At 36.8% G+C, this 25246-nt stretch overlaps 2 protein-coding genes across 3 annotated transcripts in view; one reads left to right on the top strand and one right to left on the bottom strand.

Annotated features, from left to right (window-relative positions):
* Positions 1-2569: 2569 nt before the first annotated feature.
* LOC139135510 (zinc finger CCHC-type and RNA-binding motif-containing protein 1-like) lies at positions 2570-8500 on the bottom strand. The gene is made up of 7 exons (XM_070702918.1): positions 8084-8500; positions 7466-7494; positions 6266-6377; positions 5827-5934; positions 5100-5206; positions 4276-4387; positions 2570-3843 (listed from the first exon to the last, which is right to left on the bottom strand). Exons 1-7 carry the CDS (start codon positions 8165-8167, stop codon positions 3691-3693), a joined length of 705 nt encoding a protein of 234 aa, XP_070559019.1. The 5' UTR covers positions 8168-8500; the 3' UTR covers positions 2570-3690.
* A 30-nt stretch (positions 8501-8530) lies between these two features.
* Positions 8531-25246, top strand: part of LOC139135505 (protein bicaudal D homolog 2-like) — a 35745-nt gene continuing 19029 nt past the window's right edge. The window contains exon 1 of one of the 2 annotated variants that reach the window (XM_070702910.1): positions 8531-8852. In XM_070702910.1, coding sequence (XP_070559011.1) covers positions 8637-8852 — 216 coding nt within the window. In that variant the 5' untranslated portion in view covers positions 8531-8636. The remainder of the gene's footprint in view (positions 8853-25246) is intronic. The other variant, XM_070702911.1, reaches the window with a different exon arrangement.

Genomic DNA, 25246 nt, shown 5'->3' with positions numbered 1-25246 from the left:
AGGGGGATTTTTCAGGGTGTTTGAAGCAATCTATTCATAAGCTTATGTTAATAACTATACAAAAGAATGTATTTTCACAACAAAACAACATGCAGATTATGCATTGTCATGTAAACTGGCCACCCCTCTGTTTCCAAGCTGTGGAGAACATTGCTGGGTTCCCTATGGACGTAGTGGTATATGGCATCTTCATGCTACATCGGGACACACTATAGACTACTATGTCAAGTATAAGTCGTACACGTTCGGTGGTTTTATCAAATATTGCTAAGCGGAAAGGAAGCTCCACCCTGGTGCAAAATCAAAACAGCTTTATTGATAATAATATATCTGGTAAGATATTTATGACATTAATATCCTATTTCTTGGACTATTCTTTCCTAGTTTGACTGTGCTTGCATGAGGTCCAAACTTTATATTACGTCATGGTGAGAGTTCTGCACAGAGCTTGATTTAATTTACATAGCGACACTACAATGTTTCAAATGAGTGTTTAACGTTGTCTGGCTGTAGGCTGAGTAGAGGTACAGGCGCGTGATGGAATGTTCAGTGTAGAGTAACGTAAAAGAAAGACTTCTGTGTATCCCACATTGGCAACTCTCCTTGCATGTGAGATAAAGTCAGTGTACATTTGACCAATATTTCAGCATGTTCTAAATCCTCAAACAACACAAACTTTTCATATCGAACAGAACTCATAAAATACAGCTCAAGAAAGAGTGTCTTTGGCACTAATACTATTAAAAGGGATACGACGGGTATTTAGATCGATGTCAGCTGGAGCATGTGGGCAGCGAAGTTCTTTGAAATTTTGATCAGTGATGAAAATAGCGCCCCAGTGGTGTTTTTGCAAAATTATTTAAAGTGCGACTTAAACACCACAGAATACTACAGACGTCTCTCACCAGTCTGAATTTGATTCAAACAGACAATAATCTCGGTAAAAATGTCTCAGATCCAAATTCGAGCCAAGCAAACATCGCTGAAGGCATCAAAACTCGTTGAACAGCTCTACTTTTCAAGGAACTAGGCTCATTGCAGGGCTCCCGCTACCTATTCGCCCAATTCGCCAAATGCGAAAGAAAGTTAAAAATGGCTACAAAAATTCCTGTTAGGCTAATGTAGTGGCTATTGAATTCTTAGACCTCCTCAACAGAAAACTACACCTAACAATAAAATGTTGTAAGATGTTGAAACAGTTTACCCTCCTTCCTACAAAGTTGCAATGTATTGAAACAGTTTTAAAAAGTTACAAATCCCTGGTACGTAAAACAAACACTGTTGCTGTTCGATACTACAATACATTATGAACTAATGTCCATGAATACACTGAGGCCTGCTTTGCCTCTGTGAGTCCTGGGTCGTCCTTGAGTCTATCAAAAGTTTTACCTACTTTGCTGTATCAAAATTTGGCCTGCAACTACTCAGTTTGATAGTAAAAACCATAATTTCAAAGGAAACTTTCACAAACGGAGCCATAATACAAAAGAAAAGGAGAAAAACTGAGGTTTTCTGAAAGGTCAAGTCTAGGTCATCTCATCATGTGATGTTATGCATGAAGACCCCCTAATTACACAATATATTATTATGGTTCACAAGAAACCACCTGGGGTGGTCCAATAGGTGAAAGGTAATTTTGCTGCCTTTGGCATTCAGCTTATCCGGCCTACTTTCAAACTGCTATAACTTATACAAGAAATTATGTGATTCTGAATGATTGTAATATTTTTGTAGATTCCACCAGTTTAATAATCTAGAAGTGAACATCACCAGACATTTCTTGATGATATCAAAATATCAAATGAAAATATATCTGGGCTAAAACATTATCATAATCATTAAAACAATGAATGCCCTCAAACAGTGAGTAATTTATTAATGAACATATATCGTTGTGTCTTGTTTTACAAGAGTTGTGTTTGGCCCAGCCCTTTTTGTCTCAAGAAAAGTACTTATACTCAAGATGCTATTTCAGCCTGCTTGATCACAACTATGATATATAAGTAAAACCGGGCCCTTAAATACCACAATAATCGTATCTACACTGCCATTGTGCTATAAATGCTGTCTTCTGCATGGAAAATTGTTTTACTTGTGTGGCTCAAACATTTAGGTTATGGAAGACTGCATCAATTTGCCACATGAGAAGCCTGTAACTTATGACAAGCTATCATACTGTGAATACTAACTGAATGTGGCAGAAATATTCAATCTGTACCTCTTGTAATATACACTTAACATTGCTACCAGATTTTAGAATTCAATTGCTACCTAATTTTATTTCTGGTGTTTAAAGTTTACCACCAAAAATGAGAAACGATTTCTATCCCTGAAATGTCATAAAAACACTGATTATAAATGCAAAAACTAAACACATATTTCGTTAATGTAAAAACCATCATGAACATCATACAAAACATCTTGATTTGTAAAATTAGGGACTCCTGAATGACGAGAAAGCTGTTGCCACGAGATCATAACTGGCTAAAAGTTACTCAAAATGGCTAAAAGATTTTTGATTTGGCTAATGAGTTGGCTAATCATTTTGGTGACTTAGCGGGAGCCCTGCTCATTGCAGTGGGTAACTAACCCAGATGTGATCACTGTTCTGACACCAAAGGGCTTCACCTCATACACAAGATGGAACAGCTGGTGTTGAGGGAACAGCTCAAAATTAAAAGTATAATGAATTTATGAGCAAAACGATTTGCTCAGATTCATGCATGCTATCTATTCCACATTTTCCGCATACAAATATGCAAATTTCACCACGATTTGAACAAATCTAACTGAAGTCACCCTAAATAAACTGCATATCAAATTTCAAAGCAATCGGACGAGCGCTTTCAGAGAAGATTTTTTTACCAAAAACAGCAAAAAATGCCCCAAAAATAGAAATATGCAAATTTCCCCATGATTTGAACAAACTTAAGTGAGTTTACCCCGAGTGAACTGCATATAAAATTTCAAAGCAATCGGACTTGCGGTTTCAGAGGAGAAGGCAAATGTTGACGGACGACAGACGACGATGGATGACGGACAACAACGGAAAATCAACCTATTTGATAAGCTCCGCGTCGCTGACAGCGGAGCTAAAAAGAAAGATGATTTGTGTACTATTGGTATAATTGTACGATGCAATACTGCACCATCTGTGCTTTACTGTCTGAGGAGATCAACAGAAAGGAAGACAGAAGCTAGTATCAAGGATTCTGTAGCAAACTTGCCATCAAGTGAAAATTTTCCATTATACAGCTATGGAATATTGAATTCATGAAATGCACACTGTAGCTGTGGCTGTTCATGACAATTATTCTTTTTTTAATTGTTCTTTACTTTCTCAAATAAATGAAGAAAAAACGTGAGAAATTAATTGTTACTTTACATTGCTGAATATATCAAGGCAAGAAAATTACAGAGTTCATCAGATTTGTTGTATTAAAATCCAGTTCGATGATTCATAAAAAAACCCAGTGAAAACTGACCCAGATACAAAGCCTTTCCCATACTTTAGGGCAGCTAGAGACAATATGGTTAACTTTTTGTTCTTCTGTCACACTGACATACAAAAATATTTATCTGAAATTCCCGTCCTTGTTCTGTTCATGACTGTTCCAAAAGCAATGGATGTGTGACTATTTTTCAAGGACGAACAAACTGACTGAATTAAGCCAGTGATATCGTGTGCATTCAATCGTCATCGCTAATTGCTTCTTCATCACTGAAATATGCATCCTTCTTAATTTTCAGCTTTTTGGCATCCTCGCTGGTTGATGGGTTTTCACTTTCATAGTTTCCCGTAGCGACACGATACCTGTACTCTTCTTCTTCCATTCTCTCTCTCTGCAGAAAAGACATATTTTTCATGTGGTAAGTTCTGATCACACTCTGGACAAAATCTGTATTACTTGCAATCAATGGTAAATGATCAACTCAGTCCATCATTATAGCTTATGTGGGAACATATTTACTTTGTCGGATTCTGAAAGCCTGGAGGCACATTTAGGCTTTCGAGAACCAGCCCAGAGTATGAATCTAGAACAAGTTAACTCACCGTGACGATAGCCAAATGATGCACTTAGCTCATCACTAAAGAAAATCACAGACTATCATGTTTTCAGGATTTCAATAACAGAAGTAGTGAAGAAAGCTCTGTGAGATTTGCTCTTTCCATGTGGAATCTGCAATTCTGCTCTTCAGGGTAAATTGAATTTTATAGAGTACAAAACCCTACCAGTGTCTGAAGTAATCATTTGTTCTTAAAGCTTCTGATACCTGATATTGAATAGCTGCGCTGAGGCTTTCTAAAGCAGGATCTTCTCCTTGGAACTCCTCCTCCTCTTCTGCTTCCTCCTCCTCCTCTTCCTCCTCTCTGGCCATTTGATTGCTTCGGGGGAAAACAGAAAAAAGTATGACATTCAAAATAAGCAATGTACCGCTAGCTCTTTCATGGTCTTAGGCAATTGATCTATATCTCTGCAGTAACGTCACTACATTTTGTAGTGTATACCTAACAAATGGTGATTGAAAATTGCGAAGATATTTACTGTAAATTGATCAACATTGTACAGTGTGAACAACAATCACATGATGGTATGGAATGCTGAAACTGTAGGACAGCATGCTCTTGTTGACACACAGAACTCTCATAGAACTTATGAGTATCTGTGGAAGGGTTGAACACTTTGTGCTTGACCTTGAGTCCATGTATGCTAACATTTCAAACAGACTTTCATGGACTATACATGACATTGTATTGGTCGATCGATCCAACATACACAATGTAATCTGCAGTAGGAATGGAGAGTTCACAATAAAGGTGTGTATTTTAAATGTTAAAAGTATACATATCCATGAAAACATTTTATCGTGACATAATTAAAGATGTTGAGTATGATTATCCAATCTGAAAACTGAGCATGGACAATTTAATATTCTACCGAAAATCTGGCACTCCAAGCTTAAAAAGTTGAAGGTCACTGATTAAACACTCCAGAGCGTCACTTCTTTGATACTATATTAAGTTTACTATCTCTTCTGTTCGAAACATATCAAAAAGTCTTTAATCGTAATCAATGAGAAATAAATCAAAAACAAACCTGTACGACTCATCTTGGTTTCTCTTGTCTTTTTTCTTTTTCTTCTTTGGTTGCTCCCTCTCCCCGAGTGCATTTTTTGGGCATTTGTAACTAAGGTGACCAACCTCCTGTACCGCAAAATATGAGGAACAAACACTGTGAGAAATCTTCAATCCTCCAGAAAGCCCTTTCAGCATTACGTAATTGCTTGATATATTGCGCTAACTTTACTGGTAAGACCTTGGACAGGTACTACTTACTTCTGGTTACGATTTACAAACACTGAGAGAAATGAAGTATTCCAAATTCTGCCATTTCTCCCTACAGCACCCTCTTTCCAAATTATACTGACCAACATAAAAGTTAATGGACATCAAATTCAATGGTAGAGGATCCATAAATCAGATTATACCGGATTTATCAGTATGTGGGTGTTGAATTAGCATTTCCACATCCCTGTTGGTTCCTCCATAATAGACTATCACCATTGTATGCTTTTCCCCATGAATGTATTTCATATTTTGCTGGTGTTTCCGTGTACTAATGCAGAAATATGAATCATGGTTTTCGTGTTTTGTTGAAAGAGAAAGTATGGTGGAAAAGAAAGTGATTTAGTCTCTGGGCAAAATTTGTTGTCTACTGTACTTCTTTTCTAGAAATTCCATAGTGAAAGTGATAAAGAAATTAAAATTGTCAATCCACTGTGTTGGTAAAGGTGTATTGCAATATAAAGTTGTAGGAAACTCACCCCACACTCATAACACCGAGACTTGTCCGGGTAATCCCTCCTTCGGATAAAATCTGATGCTCTTCCATTGTCTGTCGCTATCTTACATGTTAGTCTTCTTCCAAACAACTACAATAATGAAAAAATATTAGATATCACAATATTCAGTCAAATCAGCCAGGATGTTATCTCAGGCATTTCTTCACAGAGAGGGACGGGAAATCATTGATATGTAGCATGAGGTACTTTGTCATACTTCATTGGTGATGTTTCATATGCTATTATCAAATGGCAGCAATTATTGGTATTGCACGTTGAGACTGATGAATTCTTCACCACAAAACCATTCAAAAATTGTTTAAAACCCAAAGGCTATAAAATAAGTCCACAAAAAACGTGGCAGACCAGAAGAGTATTGTAAAACTTTAACTTCCTTTTGTAATTGGAAATATTATCCTACCTCTTTATTGTTTAAAGCTTTGATTGCCTTGTAAGCCTCTTCTCTCTTCAAGTACAAGACAAAAGCAACTCCTTTACTTCTCCGGGTTTCCTTGTCTTTCATTATTGTCACCCTACACATAACAAAACAATTTAGTAATCATTCTTGAAGATTTGGTGGTGAATAAAATCACAGTCACTTGTAATATCTTTACTCTGTGAAAGGTCAAGATTAGATACTGATTTCTACCAGGCAACTTGCTGCTGACACTACAGGCTATCATAAAGTTCTAATCCAAGAACTGAATGATAGATATTCACTGCAAGATGTCCCTGAAAACAAATTCGCAGACACAGTACATTATGCCAACATTGTATGGATTGTTACATCTACCTTTATACAACGATACAGACGTTTTCTAGTTAATTGGACCCCTAACCTATTGGACCCTGATCAATTGGACCCTGTAATCATTGTAAGTAGTCGTGATGTGATTTGCTATAACCCGTTTCACTCATCGAAAAATCTGTAGTTTGTATCTAGTTTATTTAATTTGTGATGTGTAGAGGCTTACGTATATTTCAAAAAGCAACTTGTAATTTTTCTTCAGCAGGCCAATATCGTGTCATGCATTTTTTCAATGTTGTGATTCTCGAGTAGCGATGTGTCTTGCACTAAAAGGTTGAATTATGATGCCCAAAACATAACGGGTAGGGATTTCCCAACTTTTATTGCCCTCAAATAGAGACTTTACAAAGAAATTTGCTATTAAATCTATAATTGCACTGGGCATCACAGTACTCAGGCACAGCAACTTTCTATTTCATGTACTGCTGGTGCATGGTGTTTGTGTCATCAGTGTTGTACTGGCAATATACGAATAAAATTCAACGTGTTAATTACAAAATTTTGTTTGGAATCGTCTGAAAAAGAAACTTTCCATGATGCACTTACATGAATTTTATATTGAATAACTGCAAGAATGTCAACCATAAAAATACAAAGTGTGAAATCAGGGGATCCAATTGGCAGGGGGTCCAATCAACCAGTTCCCATACAGACTCCATAAACTACATACAATCTGACAATAATTTGATCCTAAGAGTACCATTACACACATACATTTGCAAGAAGAATTCATACACCAACAATGACAATGGTCTTTTTTATCATACAATAGCAAATAAATTTGTCAATTTCAATAACAAATCACACACTTACTTGACAACTGTTCCATACTTTGCAAATATCTGGAAAATATGTAAAGATATCAGATAATTTGTAAATTTCAATGTCCGCAAAATTTTTCAGAGACTAATCAATCATACGTGTCAATAAAACATGCAGGGGATAAATTCAGACAATGAAAACAAAATCAGAATTTTTGTCAACAGTGACATTATTTTAATAATCAGAGTTTTAAAATATCAAGATAAACAATAATGTTCGGTTGCATGCAAAACATGCCCTGTATCAGTCAGATTGAAATTCTCTACCAAACAATTTAACCATCCTTCCAAGCATCTATGACTACATTTGATGAAGCATTAGCCATGTTGCTGAGAGATGGAGGACAACATTGACAATAGACAATCTGAAGTTGTTATGTTGCCCCAATATAATGGCTCTGTCGATTATCTATTACAGCAGAAGCAACACTGCTATTCTGGTAATGTCCGGGCCCTGTCGTACTCTTTGACTTCATTATGTTATGGGGAACAAAAGTGTCACATCTTTAACATATATGTCAATGGCTGAAAATCATGAAAATACCATTCTACACGATTCCTTCCTTCCTATTTACTTCGCTCAGTTTGGGCACACAGGTTGCACACTCACCTTGTGGAGGTCGTTGTTTGTGAGGGAGAACGGGAGATTTGAAACATATATGGTACTTTTACTCGGCGCTAGACCACCACTCATTGTATATTCCGTGTAAAGTAGTTTTAACTTCCTAATCAACCTTGAGAAAACTTGTAGTGAAATGCTATGCGTGTGGGATGCACCGTAACGTTACATCCTGTCGTATGTACTGTACAGAGAAGCCATTGAACAAAATAAGGACGTTTGATATTTGCACAACAAGAATTTTTTAAACTTTCGGAAAAGAATATAATGCTTCCGTGGTGGTGCAATTACGTCCTGAAGACAGGGTCAACGAACCAAAGTCCATGCGGATGGTTAATTCCGAAACACCGAAACCGTACTCAAGTCGACGTCGACATCACGAACGCCGCCACCATTTTGAAATTTCGCCCTCTACAGTTGTAGTATACAGATGACGTCATCATATCTACATAAATATTAACATGGCTGGCAGTGGTCGTGCATAGCTCCCTTTTACCACCAAAATATTCGCCCCGTTTTGCCAACAAAGCCCCAACGTAACAAAATGACACACCAAGATACAAACATGGAAAGTATTGAAGAACTTAAGGTAGAAATCGACCGTCTGAACCGCGAACTGTCAGAAGCAAGCCATGAGAAAATTCAAGCGGCCGAGTACGGGTTGGTGGTATTGGAAGAAAAGCAAGCTCTGAAGCAACAGTATGAGGACTTGGAATCACTGTATGAAAGTACCAAACATGAACTTCAATTGGCAAAAACGGTAAAACCCTACTTCTTTTACAATAGTTTTTGCCTTCGACTTGCACTTGGCTGTTTGGTTTGCACCGAATAAGTACTGTTATGAAGAGAGTTCAATACGGCTCTATTTAGAAGGCGAGACAAAATGATGTATCGTATGGCTGGCCCATACACCAGATCATGCCGATAACGATTTTAACGTATTGTTTAACGTCACATCAGATAGCCTCTCGCAAACCGAAGTTTCTGTATTTTTAATTAGTTCACAAGTACGGTGTAATCTTTTTGCGAGATCGGACGAGTGCAATCCAGATCCCACCATCAAGAAGTGTTGAATTAACGAGACAGAAGTTTAAACTTAAATTGTTTGATCGATTTGGTATTTGGCGCATAATTCTGACTTTCCTACTGCCGGTTAGGGCATAACCGGAAGTCGGAATATTGGGTTAGGTTTTACGTCCCACGCTTCGTAGATAAGGTTTATTTTGTTTAATCACAGCCAGTCGTTTAGTCAAAGATTATTCGACAGAAATGTTTAATAGTTAGAATGTCAGACGTTTTAGTAATCGTCGCTGGAGGTGTAGGAGATTCCTTACGCAGTTTGACCCGCATTTCTAGGGACAGACAACAAAGGCGTTACCCATTATTATTTCATTCATTCAGTGGATACTGTTGCCAAACTTTAGTTCCTCTACCTGTGTACATTTGTATTTGGCTTTATTGTACCACAATTTTTTTCCCTCTTTTGATCCTTGAACACGGTAAATGAGGACCGGAAAAGTGATCTGCAAGTTGGAAATGTCACTGTGTGTATTTTGCAAGTCAAGTAGCTAAATTCAAGTTTGGACAAGAACTTCGGTGTTTGACAATAGGGCATACCTCAGCCAGTACTGAGGGTAATTGTTTTCAGTTTAAACATTCAATTGTGTGAATGGAGTGTGTCAGGAATTCAGCACCCCACTTTGAATTATATAGCAGTGCCGATATTGTCTATGTAATTTAATCATGAGCCTATCCAGGTTGCTGTAAATGTAACTGCCGAAGAAGAAAGATCCATGATTGTCCTGTTATTCGGTTTCCCTTTTTCACAAAATGAGGAAAAGAAAGACTATAATTACTGAGAAAACATTTCAGTCCACTGCGCCAGGAAGCATGAAACTCAGTAATCAAAGATGGGTTGACAGTACGTCAGTCTGTGATAATAACATTGAGATACTGAATTGCAGCTTTCTTGCCAATTATTTCTGTAAATGAATCCCCCATTGGTAGTTGGTGGCACACTTTAATGTCAACATCATGTAATTCATCTGAAGTTCTCTGCATTTGCTCAGTTGCCTATCAGGACATCATATTTTGTGACTAGGATGCACATTTGAATCTTTTTATCCGGTGTATACCTTAGCTATTCTCCTTCTATTAAAATACTTCACAATCCAGCACTACCATTATCTTGTCATCTCAATGAGATGTTTTTTGATCAAGCTTTATCAACCATTGAACAATTTTATTACAAATAGTACATTATCCCAAACGTCAGTCTTCTCTATATGATATCAAAAATGTGTCTAATATCAACGTGTAGATCACTCTTTCTAAAAATAACCAGCTTTGTATATTGCCAGTTATCTGATAATTTCTATCGTTTCTTGTACAGACTGTAGGACATATGGAAATTTACATGTAACAAAAGTGCTAATGTGATTACTGGTCAAATCAATACTTTCTTGTGGGTGGAGCCTGATAGCACTAATAGGATTGGCAGTGTTGGTCAAGTTGGACATTTTGCACTTATCCTCACCTACAAACTATATCTAGAGTTTTTTCTTTGGTTCAATAAAATAGTGCTGACTCAACAGAATTCAAATATATTCCTAAATTGATACAATATTGTCATAAAACTGGTGGACTCATCTTCAGGGCTGAGCAATTGATACCATCATTTCCTGTAATCAATAATACACTGAGCTTGTGTCTACTTAAATTTTAAGTTAACATGGTGTTTATTTTGTCAAAGCTGATAAAGTGATAATCAATTTGCAGTAAAGGAGGACAAAAGATTCTGATCTCTCTACCTGGCCAGGAGATCACATCATGCAAATACAACGGCTAAACTACCAACAACAGTCTGTTGGTACACACATGGTACATAACTCTTCAATTTTGCTATTTTCCATGCATCAAGTATAAATTATTAGTTTTCTGGATCACAAATTATTCAGAGCACTGTTTTGACCATAACAAATGGATGAGAAAGACCTCCACACACCTGACCTCCATTAATATTCAACTTACTGTACCAAAACAGCATGAACTGAGAATGCGTTGAGTTTACGGTCATCTTCTCTGTAACGCACAGCAAACCTGATACTTAAGTGGAAAGACTGCACCCATACTGATGAGGCAAGACTGGCAGGCATTTCACAAATAGAGTCAGATAAGGAAAAGTTAAATATCTTGGTACTGAAATTGTGTGTAATTTGTAAAAACCAAATATTTGCCCCAGTATATGTAGTGATTATGTCATATTGCAACCTTTCACATACCGGTAGTGTTGTTGAGCCAGTACATTGCAAGTAACATATGGTGATCATCTGTGATAGTGTAGTACACGGTCACCTGTGCAATTTCAGTATACAAATCATTAATTATTAAACCATAAGTTTGCCTTTAACTTGCTCCCATTTCTCAAGAAGTTTGTTTGCCTTTTGAAGGTACACAAATGGCTTCATGCATGTACACACACAAATGTATGCATATCTTTTGCTGTACTATGCTCTGAGCAGAGCCCCGAAACAACATTGGATTGGCAATTGCTAAAACCGTACATACTCTCACTATTTTACTAAAGTGACTATATTCTTATGACATGTTTCATGTTTCTCGATGCAGTAATTGAAGTGAATTAATAATCAAATACGAATGCTTGCCCAGGATGTAGTCTCCATGTTTTGAACTTATGGATGGGTACCTAAAGTAGGAATAGATCTTTAGACTATCATAAAATGAAGGCAAAGCCAGTGTTTTTTCCAATTGTGGAACAGTTGTTTAACCAACAAAATTATTCTCATTTCATACTTTTATCATATTTTATCACTCAGAAGCAACTAGACACACATAGATGCTTCTGCTCTAAGGTCTATGTCATTACTGCTCTCCTGTTAAAAAAAATTCCCCACCCTCATAGTCATACCAATATGATTCTTCATATGATTGCTACTGATTGACAAGGCATGGATTCCATATTATTGACACAATATCCATAAAACTACTAACAAACCAGACATACATGTACACGAAATAATCATGTCTTGATGCTCAAAGTAAGATGACAGTAAAATAAACCACACATTTACCCAAATGAACTTAAAATAATGGACTGAATGACTATACAAAGACATGAATGATGCACACTTGTGAGCTACTTTGTAGGGTTTATCTTCCATTTGGCTCATTCAATCTAGGCATGATCACGGTCATGATGGAGGGACTGTGGCATAATGTTATATCATTTCCCACAGCCAAAATAATTCCTGTTCACAAATGCATCTAACAAGTGCAACATCTCTTGCAGCAGTGTACAAATTTGTCACGTTTCCAAAAGGAAATCACATTCACGCTGTCAAATTTATTGTCATTTTGAATACACCATGACAGCTGTTGAGTTTCAGTGGCCTGCCGTCGCATCAGCCTTGACATATACCATAGTTTGTTCACAAGGGGGTTCAAGTCACATAATAATCGATATTTCAAAAAGGATGTCAACCCTTCAAAAGGGTGTCAGGAATCAGTCCTGCATTTGTGTCTGTAGATCCATTAGAAACACCATCAATGTGTCAGAGCAGAGCCCAATAGCTTTTGTAAATAGCTCTCTGATTGTTAAATATGATTAATATTGACATGGTCTGTAGCTTTCATTTAATCCATGTTTGTCTTGTGGTTGAGAGGGCTCTCCAGTGAGGAAGTTCACTGCTTCACACTGCTTCAAGGAGACAAAAATAGTGGAAATTGATTTAAAATAGTATTGGGAAATGTTTTTCAGGAAAAACTATTTCATAATATTCAGCATACCAGGTTCTATTAGTCAAAGTATGGTTGTACATAAAATGTCAGAAGTTCATGAAAACATCACTGAAAATGTCAGCAATTGAAAGAAAAATTCTTTTACAAAGCAAGTGCACAGCATAAATCCAGATACACATTTCCCAACACATTCCCAGACAATATTCTTGTTGATGTTGCTAAATGTAGCTGTGATGTGATCTGACGTATATCAGCTGGTGCTATCAGTATCACCTTATTGCAGCTTGGTCATAAAACTTACCATGGTTTACTTTCTGTTATGAAAGCAGTGTTCAGAGGAACTGAAACCCTGTTTATGGTATATATCTCTGTTCATTATTATTATTGATCTATAAGGTGGTGCTCAGACCCTGAGAGTTACATATTTTGATGTATATTCAACCACATAAATTATCTGTGCATTTATATCAGTTTTCCACAGCTTAAAACAAAAGGATGGCTAATTTACATAACGATATCTAGTTTGTATTGTATTGAACAAAGGGCTGATTTTGTGTAATTTGTACGTAGTAATAGATTTGTCCAAAATCACAGGGTTGGACCACCCCCTAAAATCCCCTTGAGGAAAATTATGTTTTTATACCATTGTGGAAGTTGCATCTTTTCTGTTAACAGCGGAAGTTTCAAGGAATTAGTTCTGACAAAGAGAAGTGTGCATACATCATAGTTACATATAAGTCAACCGTGGACTGATGGACATTTTAAAAGACCATGGCATGATCAAGCCTCATTGATTTCTATTGCCAGGCCGTATTTACATTTAGTTGATGGTTTTAACTGTGCTTGTATGCCAACTTTTCAAGTACATGTGGTATATTGCACATAATATGAGCAGAGTGTGTATTCAAATAAAATTGTATATTTGGACAAATATAGAAAACAGTGCATGGTTATGAAGAATATAGATTACAATTTAAAAGCCAACACACAAAGAATTCTTGTTCTTATTTATTCTTGATAGTCAAATCCATTTTGGCTGTTAGCAGGTAACCTTGTGCCGTTTCACATTCAAGTGTGATTTTTGACATCATCCTGAAACTGAGGACAGTTTCTGCAGGGTACCAGTTCCTGTTCGGTCTTCACGTACTGGGTGTGTGTCGGTCATACTGTCATATATGTGCCAGTCCTACTGTGATGTGTGTGCCAGTCATATGTGTATGTGACAGTGTGTGAGTGTGCCCGTCATTCTGTTTCTCACACTCTCAGATGCTGGAAACCACAGCTGTCTGTACATTCACGGTACTTGTACGACAGTTCTTGTTCTGCTCTTACAGTAAATATAGAAATGGCAATCCTGTATTGAAATTTTCTCAAGTGATGCTATACCAAGGCCTGGTATGAAGACAGTAGGAATCACAAGAATGTCACGAGGATATGCTTGCCTGAGACAGCACTGTGATGGAAAATGAGGGCAAGACCATTAGATCATGGGAGGGTGGTGGATAGTTACGAATGAGCTGAAATGTCAGAAGAGAAAATGTCAGCAAATTTTGGAGCTGTGCTGCTTTTTAAAAAAAATATTTGATTGAAAAGTAACCAATGCATGTTCTGCCCACTCTAAAAACATTTCAAAGCATTGAGGGTGAAAAAGTTATACAGTGTCACTTTGATTATCCCTCGCAGTGTCTAATGGTGCATCCCTAATCTGAGCGGTCTACTGTGTATTGAATATGTAAAATTGACCAAACAAGCTTTCAGCTACCTGTTGTTGATCTTTTTACCTGTATTGAAAGTTGAAACAGCGATTACAACTATTTTACTCGTCAAACGAAATAAATAACACAACCAGAGCAGGTTTGAAATTTTTTAAAGGTAAAACAGTTTTTCAGGGCCAGTAAACACTGGGGGATGTTTTAAAAGCCAAAGGTCAAGGGTCAAATCACATAAAATGATAAATAGAACCTTGCCATTTTAATCTGTCTTTAAATGAAGATTGAAATAATATTGTACCATGATTAGAATTGTTTGATAAATATAAAGTTTAACAGATTCACGTTATCATTAGAGGTCATAATAAGATACCCATCTTACAAGGATACATGTTTGTAGGAAGGATTCAGAGTTGAAGTTTTCTTTTGTAATACACAATGGTGAACGTGTAATTTGTGTGTAGCTGTTTTAACATGCTGCATCCAGTTGTTGTGAAATAAATACACTGTTTATAATGAAGTTGCACCAACACTGCCATGGTACTTTAACATTTCTTTATGGGCAAATGCATATCGCTTCTCAAAATGGGAAGTTCTTGATCAAGCTCTTTCGTCAAACTTTATATGTATTGCTGAACTCTGTGTCTGATTTTTAATTGGCAAAAAATAGCTCTTTGATCATATTGAACTTTGGTGTGGTTTTAATAGTTCAGTCTTTGTCAGTGAAGCTGGAAACTTGGAGTTCATGTTCTCTTTAGAGATGCATGTATATTGAGAAAGTGTCACTGTGTTTTAGTACGTCAATATAGATATTTACACTGAACTTGCCATATACAGTTGTAAATGTCAACCTTGCCTCATTAGTATATTTTTGGCAATGTGTATTTGATGAAACAGGGCATATTTGGATGACACGAGTTGCAGATTAACACAATTTTTTCACCATTGAACATTACATAGAGAGGAACAAGAAAATTGGAACACACACTGTATCACGCAGCCTCTCACCACTGCTAAATATATTATTCACTGGAGGTTTCAAAACATATCTGATATTATTTCTGAAAATGTCACAGCCAAGTAATGACTATGGAGTAATAGGACCCCTCTGATAAAACTGAAAGTAATGGTGGCAGAGATATAACGCTGAGCCTAAACAGACTGTTAATCATGTCTGGCATAGATGAATAATTGATTGCAAACCCTACTGCAAATCTGCTAAAGGAGTTTTTATGAGATTCATCAGTTGAGCCATTTCACTTCGTGTTATTGCATTTTGTTTACTTTCCGGTAGAGACGATTTTTGTGTTGAGCCACTTTAGAGGTAAAATCTGCAAAATTTACCGGTAATTTTGCATTTGTCACACATTTTTTTAACAAGCAATTATCAAAGTACAATAATACAATGCAATTTTTTTGAGAGATCTGAATTCACAGTGTGACATTTAATGAAAAGAGTGATGCATTGTCTTTTTGTTTATTTTCTTTTAGTATGACTTGTATAACACGTTTTCTTCTCTTCAGAAAAGCTCAAATACATTAATTTTGCCAAAATTATTTGAATGTGTATAAGATATCCATGATATATAAATGGTAAACCTTGCTATAATTATTTAAAGAACATTGACATCCTTATTTAGCATACATTTTGAAGTATTAGAGTATGGCAGAGGTGTGGTCAGTGAACGTGGTACATGTAATTTCAATTTGTATGTGCACATGTACACATGATATTTCATACCTCTAAGATAAAGAGCTAATTATAAAATTGATTGATATTTTAATATGCAATAATTCAAGGTGCTTGCCTTTTATCTCGTTATATTACCCTTGTGCTAAAAATGGGTGACAGAACTGCCAGTAGCATGTAAAGTGAATTGCTGATATCGAAGCATGCAAAGCCAAAACTACCGGTACTACTGCAGGACAGGCTGAACATGAGCCCTAGGGTGATCAAATCCACTCCAGCGCCAACATTGAAAGGCTAGGCTGTGATGTACATACAGTATGAATGACATTGCCAGACCTGTGTTCCATCATCAAAATTTCAAATTTGCTGTCATGAAAGTTATAGGAGCAAGTATCGAAATCCTTACAATTTTCAAGTACACCTGTTACCTGTCTTTGAATTTCAGGCATGCAAATCATCTTACAGTAATTACAATAGGTCAAAGCAAGCAAATCAATATGATATATGGTCAAGAATGTTATTGCTCAAATAATATGCTTAGTAAAACTGGACATCTATCAGAGATATCAAGCTAGACAATAAGTGTCGTGATTTCCAGGAAATTCACTGGTTAATCTGAGTGTATGAGACAGATTTGCAAAGAGTATCTGAATTGGAGTCTGCACTGTACTGTTACCGATGAAGACACTTTTTACATGAAATTACATTAACATTTTTCTGGTGAATAATTCATACGTAAAGGCATAGGTTCATGGGAATGATATCAATGCTACATGTAATAACAAGGGACTTGACATTTCATTCTTGTAGTCCATAACTTTTATCAAATACCTAGTACCTGATCATGTTGAAAGGGAAGGGGTTTATCAGAACTGCAGTCATGTCATAGGTTGTATGGGACCCATATGACAATGTAAATTCTGTGTCCAATTGGCGATTGATATTATCATTATTATTACCTTTATTTCAGGCCATCGGCCCATACCAAGAAAAACATTAAAATGTAGGCATTTTTTAAAAAAACATTAAAATGTAGGCATTGATTAAAGTTAAAACATGTTTGTCGTAATGTACCTCATAAAATTTACATATTGCAGCTATAATGCATCCAGATATTGTGCAATAAATAAATTGTTTGTACACAAGAAAGTCACACAATTGCAGTTCTGACATCCCTCCTCCCTGGAAATTTCATATCATCTTTTCTTTCTGTGCTCAGTAGGTGAAGCAGCTTGATAAATAGAGACTTTAGTTTATGAAGCCACTTTAGTCCATTATGATTGTTTGGCTTTGTGCAGAAACACCAAACAGTAAGTGCAAAATTAATCGGTCCTTATATTGTAGGAAAGAATCTGCATGTTCTTGTTTACATGCATGCAACTACAGCTGTCTCGTGAGTTAGCACCAAGTATTTTCAATGTTTGAGTTGAGTACTTAAATTAATTATCATGACACATTTTACTTAAATTGACAAAAAATGTCATGTTTTAAATATTTTAAGATCAACCCTCCTGATTTGACAGGCTTGATAAAGTCAAACTCTGACAGAATTGTAATTATTGATGCTTTGCATCAGATCTGATAGAATGTATGTAGATCATTATCATTGTGTGTCATAATTCACAGAGAAAGAGGACATATTCTGCTTCTTCTGTACTGAATGTGTGTAACAATATATGCAATGTTACAAAGATGAAGTACAGTTAGTCATGTCAGAGTCCATGGTCAAAGCTTATTTTAGTCCGTTCCACATACTGTTGCTGACGTTTTGCTTTTGACCGATGACATTTGAGGAAATGGTGTGAGTCAGGCATAGGGTAGGTGCGTTAAAGTTCACAAAGGTCATGATGTCATACCTTCTACCAGGACCAAACTTTATGCAAAAACAATGTTGATCTCTTGTAGAAATGACATAAGTTGATACAAATTGATGGGAGTTACCTATGTATAGATCCAGTATCAATTTTGAAAAGGCAAGTAAACACTTAACACAGGCAACCTGAGAGTCTCTCATTGTAGGTATAGAGTATTGTGTTTGTAGTCTTTGAATTGTATTTACATCTGTTTACACATGTTCAAGATGATGAATAAACTTTTTTTTTCAAGATATAATAGTGTCCATTCCTCATGCACTCCACAGATAAACCTTCCTAACCATTGTGCATCTTTCCAAGCCAACCTGACTTTACATTAGACATTTGATACAGAAATCAATAGGTTTAGTGAACAAGCTATGCAGACAGATTAGGATAGCAAATCCATTTTTGAGTGCACTGGTCCCAGGACCATTTATGTAAACTGTATTAAAATGCCCCGATGTACTGTTTTAACCTTTAATCGATCACACACGCCGTAAAAGCTGGTTAAAAAAATCAATGGTCCCAGACCTCTGAGCACTGATTCTCCTAACCCCAAGGGCTGATATCCAGGCCGGGCAATTGTCACATGTCATTGTAAAATCAATACTTGTGTGCCTTGGGATCCTCATTGAATCATGCCAACACACAGACAGAATTTCTCTCACGTTTCAATGACCTTTCTCGGTGTACAGTTTCAGAACTCGTGACCTTCTTCATAGAAAAGTTGGCAGCAGCCTGGATTTTAAGAGACAAGTTGTTGTTGATGTCTTTTCAATTGTGATTGTGTCTGGGTATCAGTATGTCAGTGTGCGGTACATCTTCCATGCAATGATGAGCTAGAGCTCCTTGCATTGAGAGATCTAGAAAGAAATGTGTCCTGAAAGTGAGATATCTCCACCATTGAGAATTCAACCAGTACTTTATAGCTCCATAAGCTGTATCTTTTTGCTATTTTTTCAGAACTTCTTTTTTGTAGTTTCCCTACACTTTCTGCATTGAATCCCTGAACTGTAATTTAATGCCAATTATTTAGCATATTAACACAACCTATTGGCAACCCATATATGAGTATAATCTCCATTGTTATTGTTGAAAATTGTATTCAAGTCCTGACTCTTAGACAGGGTAGTTGATATACAGAAGCAGAGAACAAGAAAAATTTGCCACAAGTTACAGCTTATGTCCCTTTTATGGCAAAGGTTTGTAAATCAGAACCACTTTCAAATTAATGAGAGGCTGGTAGGAACCTGGAAAAAAGCACAGACACTACTACTACCGGTAGTACATGTACTAGAACAAGATTTGAGGGCAAAGAGGCACTTGTCCTTGTTGACACTGCCTACTGTACATGGTGTTTGTCCAGAGTTCTACCTTTGATAGTTGATCCATAGGCAGTAGAAGGGGAAGATGGTTTATCAAGCACATTTCTGTATACAATAATTGTTCTATTTGTATGGTTTATTCACTTTATACTTATGCAAGTCTTTGATATTTTAAATCAGTAGAATGAAATTACTTTATTCTAATCTCATTAAGAGTGTGCCACTTTGAAATAATGATGGTCCTTTGTGGTAATATAATAATAATGGTCCAGCTCTAAATCTCTGTGAACTAATTCTTTCATCCAACTTATCCAATTAGCAATATTCGACAGATTGCCTAAATAACATGCAGATTCAAGCTCCCATCAAAATAGGATAATCCTTTTTCACTCATAGAACTGGTTTTTTTTTCATTTCCACAATGCCCACAGCATATTATTAGATGACAGTTCTTTTGGGATCAAATAGTTCTGCTGAAAATTAAGCAGACAAAACAAGAGAGAAAGGTGCTTTGTGACAGCTTGAGTCATTCTGTGATTGATATATTCAAGGACCATCCCTTGTACGACATTTTTAAACACATGCTCAAGTTACATAAGTTTATGATGTCTATTTTCCGTTTCAACTTTTATATCAATAGCCTAGTCCACAACATTGTTATCTATGAATGGTTTTCTATAAATTGACTTTTAATATCCGTGTGCATTGTTCCATATCAAAAAAGTCTTTTGTTTGAATTCTAAAAGTTGAAGGCACTTTTCATATTGCGGTATGCTGGTCACATTTTATTTTAATTGACATATGCTAGGGACAAAAGCTCAATTTTGCTTGGCTAATAGGGTTACTGTACCAGAATGTAGGGCAATAGTTTGTTTGGGAAATCAATAAATAATCAAAGTGCATCAAACTTGTGTCAATAGAGTACATTGTTCTGAATCCATGCGTCGCCACAGTTCAGCAGCACCCAGGGCTTAAGTAGAATTGTGTCAAATTAACTGAGGGTTTCCATTCAATATCAAAAGGTTTGGACTGAGACAGCCCTGTCTTTGATTCAAACTTCCAGCCCAAAGCCATCAAGGCAACATGTACGCTGCGCGCATACACATGTTCAGTAAAACAGTTTATATGTTTTTGCTGTCAAGCGATTCTTCTCACATAGCCAAGTGTTCTGTCACATCTGTGATCTGTAAGTACATTTGAAAAATAGAATAATGTATGTATAAAACGGTTCATCCATAGTTATGTATCTGCATAAATGTATTTCATTTTATCTGTGCCGCAATATTCAAATTTTTATCATATGATTAATTTATTCAGTGTTACTATTTAAAATGTGAGCGGAGCCTTCATAGCTTGTGCAAATTAATGCATACATGTACAGTATTGGGTAATGTTGCATTTAAATGCTTCAAACTCGTTTGATAGCCCACCTGGCTACATTATTGTAGCATTGTAGAAAGCAGATAAATAACAAACAAATTTACACTCATATTCAACAATAACCTGTGAAAACCTTTGAAGTATTGACTAGGTAAATGAAGATTACCAAATTAATGAGTACAAGAATATTGCATTCAGCTTCCTGTATAAATTAGCCACATCCATGTAGAATGACTAATACGAAGAGGAACAAGTGACGGGAAGTAGATTTCCACCATTTTGTCAAATCATAGCCCCAAGAGAAACTTGTTTATGGTCAAATTTTGTAAAAGGAACTGACAGAAATCTATGTGGCAGGGGGCTCCAAAACCATTCCAATATTCTCAAACACTGGGAAAGTCACCCCACAGCAGAGATACATGAGGGACTCACACTCAGTTTATTTGTATGCAGTTGATATTAAAAATCCAATGAATATCCAAATAATATTGCATTGTGAACTGGCCAGTTTCTCTGTCCAAGAGATAACCGGATATGTACATGTGCCAGTGCCATATTCCTTGGATTGATCATCGGATGGTTGGAATGTAGTGGTTTCCGTGGGTCGGACGTGTCACATTTCAGCTCTTCACGGGAAGACCTCTTAATAATAAGACAAATCAGATGTTCATACCCACATGTAGATCCCTTGAATTTTTTTGTAATAAGAAAGTGAGAGATACCAGTGGACTAAACTGATAGGTGGTCAGTGTGTTGCCTCTACCAATTAAACAGACCTGTCTCCTGGCTCTATGCCAATAGGCCCCTTGCCAAAGAGTTGCCCACTATAACATTGTCCAAGGTTTCACAACGCTACATATTGCATCATTTTCTCACATAGTAACTTCTCTGTATTACAGTAAGCTTTATTTTTTCGTAATTATGATATGGGTGGCAAAGTCCGAAATAAAGTCTTAATAATAATAATAATAATAATAATAGGAAAATAACTTTAGATCAACCAGGAAAAATCTGTAGTGGTTGTGTTTGTGATATACTATTTTGTAGCTTATACATGTATATCAAATGTGTATGTATATCACGTTGTATATTGTGGAGTAAAAGTTGCTTTGCCAATGTACAAACTACTTTGTACATTGATGGAGAATGAGTCTGTGCAAAACACACAGTCTGACACCCTGATCACACATACATAACATTATGCAACTTGTCACCATGCATCATGGAAGGTCATTGCTGACAAGGATGCTGTATTCCAAATATAGATTTCCGTCAAGGAATTAGCCGGGCAGTCTGCTGGCATGAGAGATTATCCAGAACCTTCTTCAGGGCTTCACTTTTGTTGACAAGAAAGACAGAAATTAAAGCTGTCAATAAATCATTATTACTGTGCAATTTGTTGAGTTTCAAAGCTAATCGTTGTCAGGCTGTTGTTGAAAACGGTGCTAGCATGTAGAGACAGTGCATATCATTTCCAGTCATATTGTCTGCATGTATCTAAGGTAACAAACACCTGCCATGTACTATTAGACCATACCTGTCAGGTAATATACCGCTATTAAAATGTTTGTATTCACCACCTCCATTGGTAGGCTGTCTCCAATTGCCACAGGCAGTATGCATTCTTTCTGTCCTGTGCTGTCAAAGCAAAATACCAGACAGCTAGCAACCACATTCATAGTGTGTAATATAGACAGAAACAAACACTTGGCTGTAAATGTGACTTCGAAGACTTTGATGATATATATTATGCTAATTATTGTCTCTCATTTACTACAAAAAATCTAAAATAGTGAAATACCCATGGAAACATTTTGAATACTCATAGGAAATGCCTGTGACAATAGTCAGTCAGTATGGGACACAGTTACATGTATTTCATTACAAATGCATGTACATGTAGGGTAGACCAAGTAATAGTCCAAATATTTAATGCAAACCTTAATTGGTAGATTATTGATCATTGAAAGTAGTGAAGAAGACAAAATTTCAACTGGTTATCCATGGTCCCTCCACAATCACTTTAATTTTAAATGAGATGTTGTCTGTTTGCCCTGGTATCTGCTGTCTCTTGGGCTTGCTTGCCAGATACTGTAAAATGTTGTTGCTCTGATTTTTGACTTGCCATAATTTGACAACAGGGTATCTGCAGTATTGGAAGTACATGTATGTCAACTGGCATCAAAACGCTGACCTTTTATTGTGTAATACCAATGGAATGCCAACTCAGTTCCTTGGTTGGCTGGAGATATTAAAATCTGCATTATGTACATGTACGCATGCTATGAATTACAACTTAGCATACCAGCCGCATATCAACAATAACTCCCAGTACCACATAAAATACACGTCAGAGAAGAATTTATTCCCGACCATGGCATGGAAAGTTAGGAGAAGATTAAATGGAAATATGATATTTTAAAGCCCCAGTATTTGTAACTGTTAACAATTTTTTTCATATTTTTAGTCCCCACGGACACCGTCCGGGGGGACTTATAGGTTTGGTCATGTCCGTGCGTGTGTGCGTGCGTCCGTGCGTGCGTCCGTCCGTCCGTTCACGCAGATATCTCAGAGATGCCTGGAGCGATTTCATTCAAACTTGGTACAAGGATTACTTCATATGTCATACAGATGCACGTCAATTTGTTTTTTGATACGATCCAATATGGCTGCCAGGCGGCCATTTTATTATGATTTTTTCATGTACAGAGCCATAACTCAGACATGTTTCAACTGATTTTATTCAAAGCTGGTACAAGGACATTGACCAATGTCATAGATATGCACATCAATTTGTTTTGTGATACGATCCAATATGGCCGCCAGGCGGCCATTTTGTTATGATTTTTTCATGTACAGAGCCATAATTCAGGCATATCTCAACCGATTTTATTCAAACTTGGTACAAGGACATTGACCTATGTCATACATATGCACATCGATTTGTTTTGTGATACAATTCAATATGGCCACCAGGCGGCCATTTTATTACGATTTTTTCATGTACAGAGCCATTACTCAGGCATGTTTCAACTGATTTTATTCAAAGTTGGTACAAGGACATTGACCAATGTCATAGATATGCACGTCAATTTCTCATGTGATACGATCCAATATGGCTGCCGTGCGGCCATTTTGTTACGATTTTTTCATGTACAGAGCCATAACTCAAGCATATCTCAACGGATTTTATTCAAACTTGGTACAAGGACATTGACCTATGTCATACATATGCACATCGATTTGTTTTGTGATACGATCCAATATGGCCGACATGTGGCCATTTTATTACGATTTTTCATGTCCTGAACTACAACTCAGACATGTATCAAGCGAATTTATTCAAAAGTATTTTTATCACAGACCTAAGAAGAGGACTCTATCCTCTCTGAGGACATGTAATCAAAGTACCCATTAACAAGTGGGGACTGTGTCATCAACGATGACTTGTTGATTAAAATGACATCCTCAGTATGTGAAAGTAGACCATAATTAATACTGAATCGCATGGTTTGCATGCCCAGCCCGCCTCACGATTAACAGTAAAAGGAGTGAAAAATGACTTCTTGTCCGGACCAGAAGTCAGCTTTGTTGACACACGAAACGAAACGTAATCACACCACCGCGCATGCTCAACCACATCTACGCAAGTTTTACTGTGGCGTCCGTAGAAACCATCGCTCTTCGAAAAGGTCTGGTCCATCGAAACTGGAGACTCAGCTAAAAACGGGCGAAAGTTGGGTGAAATACCGGAAAGATATAAATATGTAGGTGTTTACAGATTGTTCCGACTATAATGAGCCGTGCAAACAAACGTCTTGAACAGCTAGCTAAACTAACGACGGAGGCAGTCGATTGTAAGCTTCATGCAAGGCACTGCACGTTGTGACCGATGGTACGGAGATCAAGTTTGCTGAATGAATTGAGAGAGAAAAACATATATGAATAAAAATTCAACACTTCACCATTGTAATCATTGAAATAGTCGTTTCTTCCATTATGGAGTATAATGAAAATTTCTTTGAAAATAAATGACGGGACTGATTCTGCTCCGTCTACTCAAACGAAGTTTTGTGTACGGCCAGGCTACGCTGCAGGCAACACAGCCTATCAACTTCGCATATCGTTGCCGTAATTGAAAACGCTCAGAAAGGAAAATTATATCTTGAATGCAGTACAAAAGTCTTACTTATTAAATTTAAAAGTATTTCAAAATAATATCGAACGTAACGGGTATCTAATCCTCACAAGGACTACAGTAGTACAATTATCGGCTAGCTGCAATGCGATATGGAAGTTCGAACACAAGAGAGATCCCAGCCTCACTGCAAAGTCGTCCCCTGCGCACCCGGCCCGACAGCAAACTAACCTCTTGGTTGATTCTGTTGTTTATATTTTTGTATAAAATTCATGATACATATCTGACTTTCACAACT

This window comes from Ptychodera flava, chromosome 6, assembly GCF_041260155.1.
Source record: "Ptychodera flava strain L36383 chromosome 6, AS_Pfla_20210202, whole genome shotgun sequence".
Classification (NCBI taxonomy): domain Eukaryota; kingdom Metazoa; phylum Hemichordata; class Enteropneusta; family Ptychoderidae; genus Ptychodera; species Ptychodera flava.
Note: the sequence above shows the minus strand (reverse complement) of the source record. Positions and strands in the feature narration are given on the sequence as shown.

Excerpts from the sequence above, each read along its gene's own strand:
- LOC139135510 (XM_070702918.1), bottom strand. The coding sequence starts at position 8,167 with ATGAGTGGTGGTCTAGCGCCGAGTAAAAGTACCATATATGTTTCAAAT. Across the intron at positions 6,378-7,465 it reads AAGTATGGAACAGTTGTCAA|GGTGACAATAATGAAAGACA; the intron begins GTAAGTGTGTGA and ends TGTTATGTGTAG. Across the intron at positions 3,844-4,275 it reads GCGCAGCTATTCAATATCAG|AGAGAGAGAATGGAAGAAGA; the intron begins GTATCAGAAGCT and ends TCTTTTCTGCAG.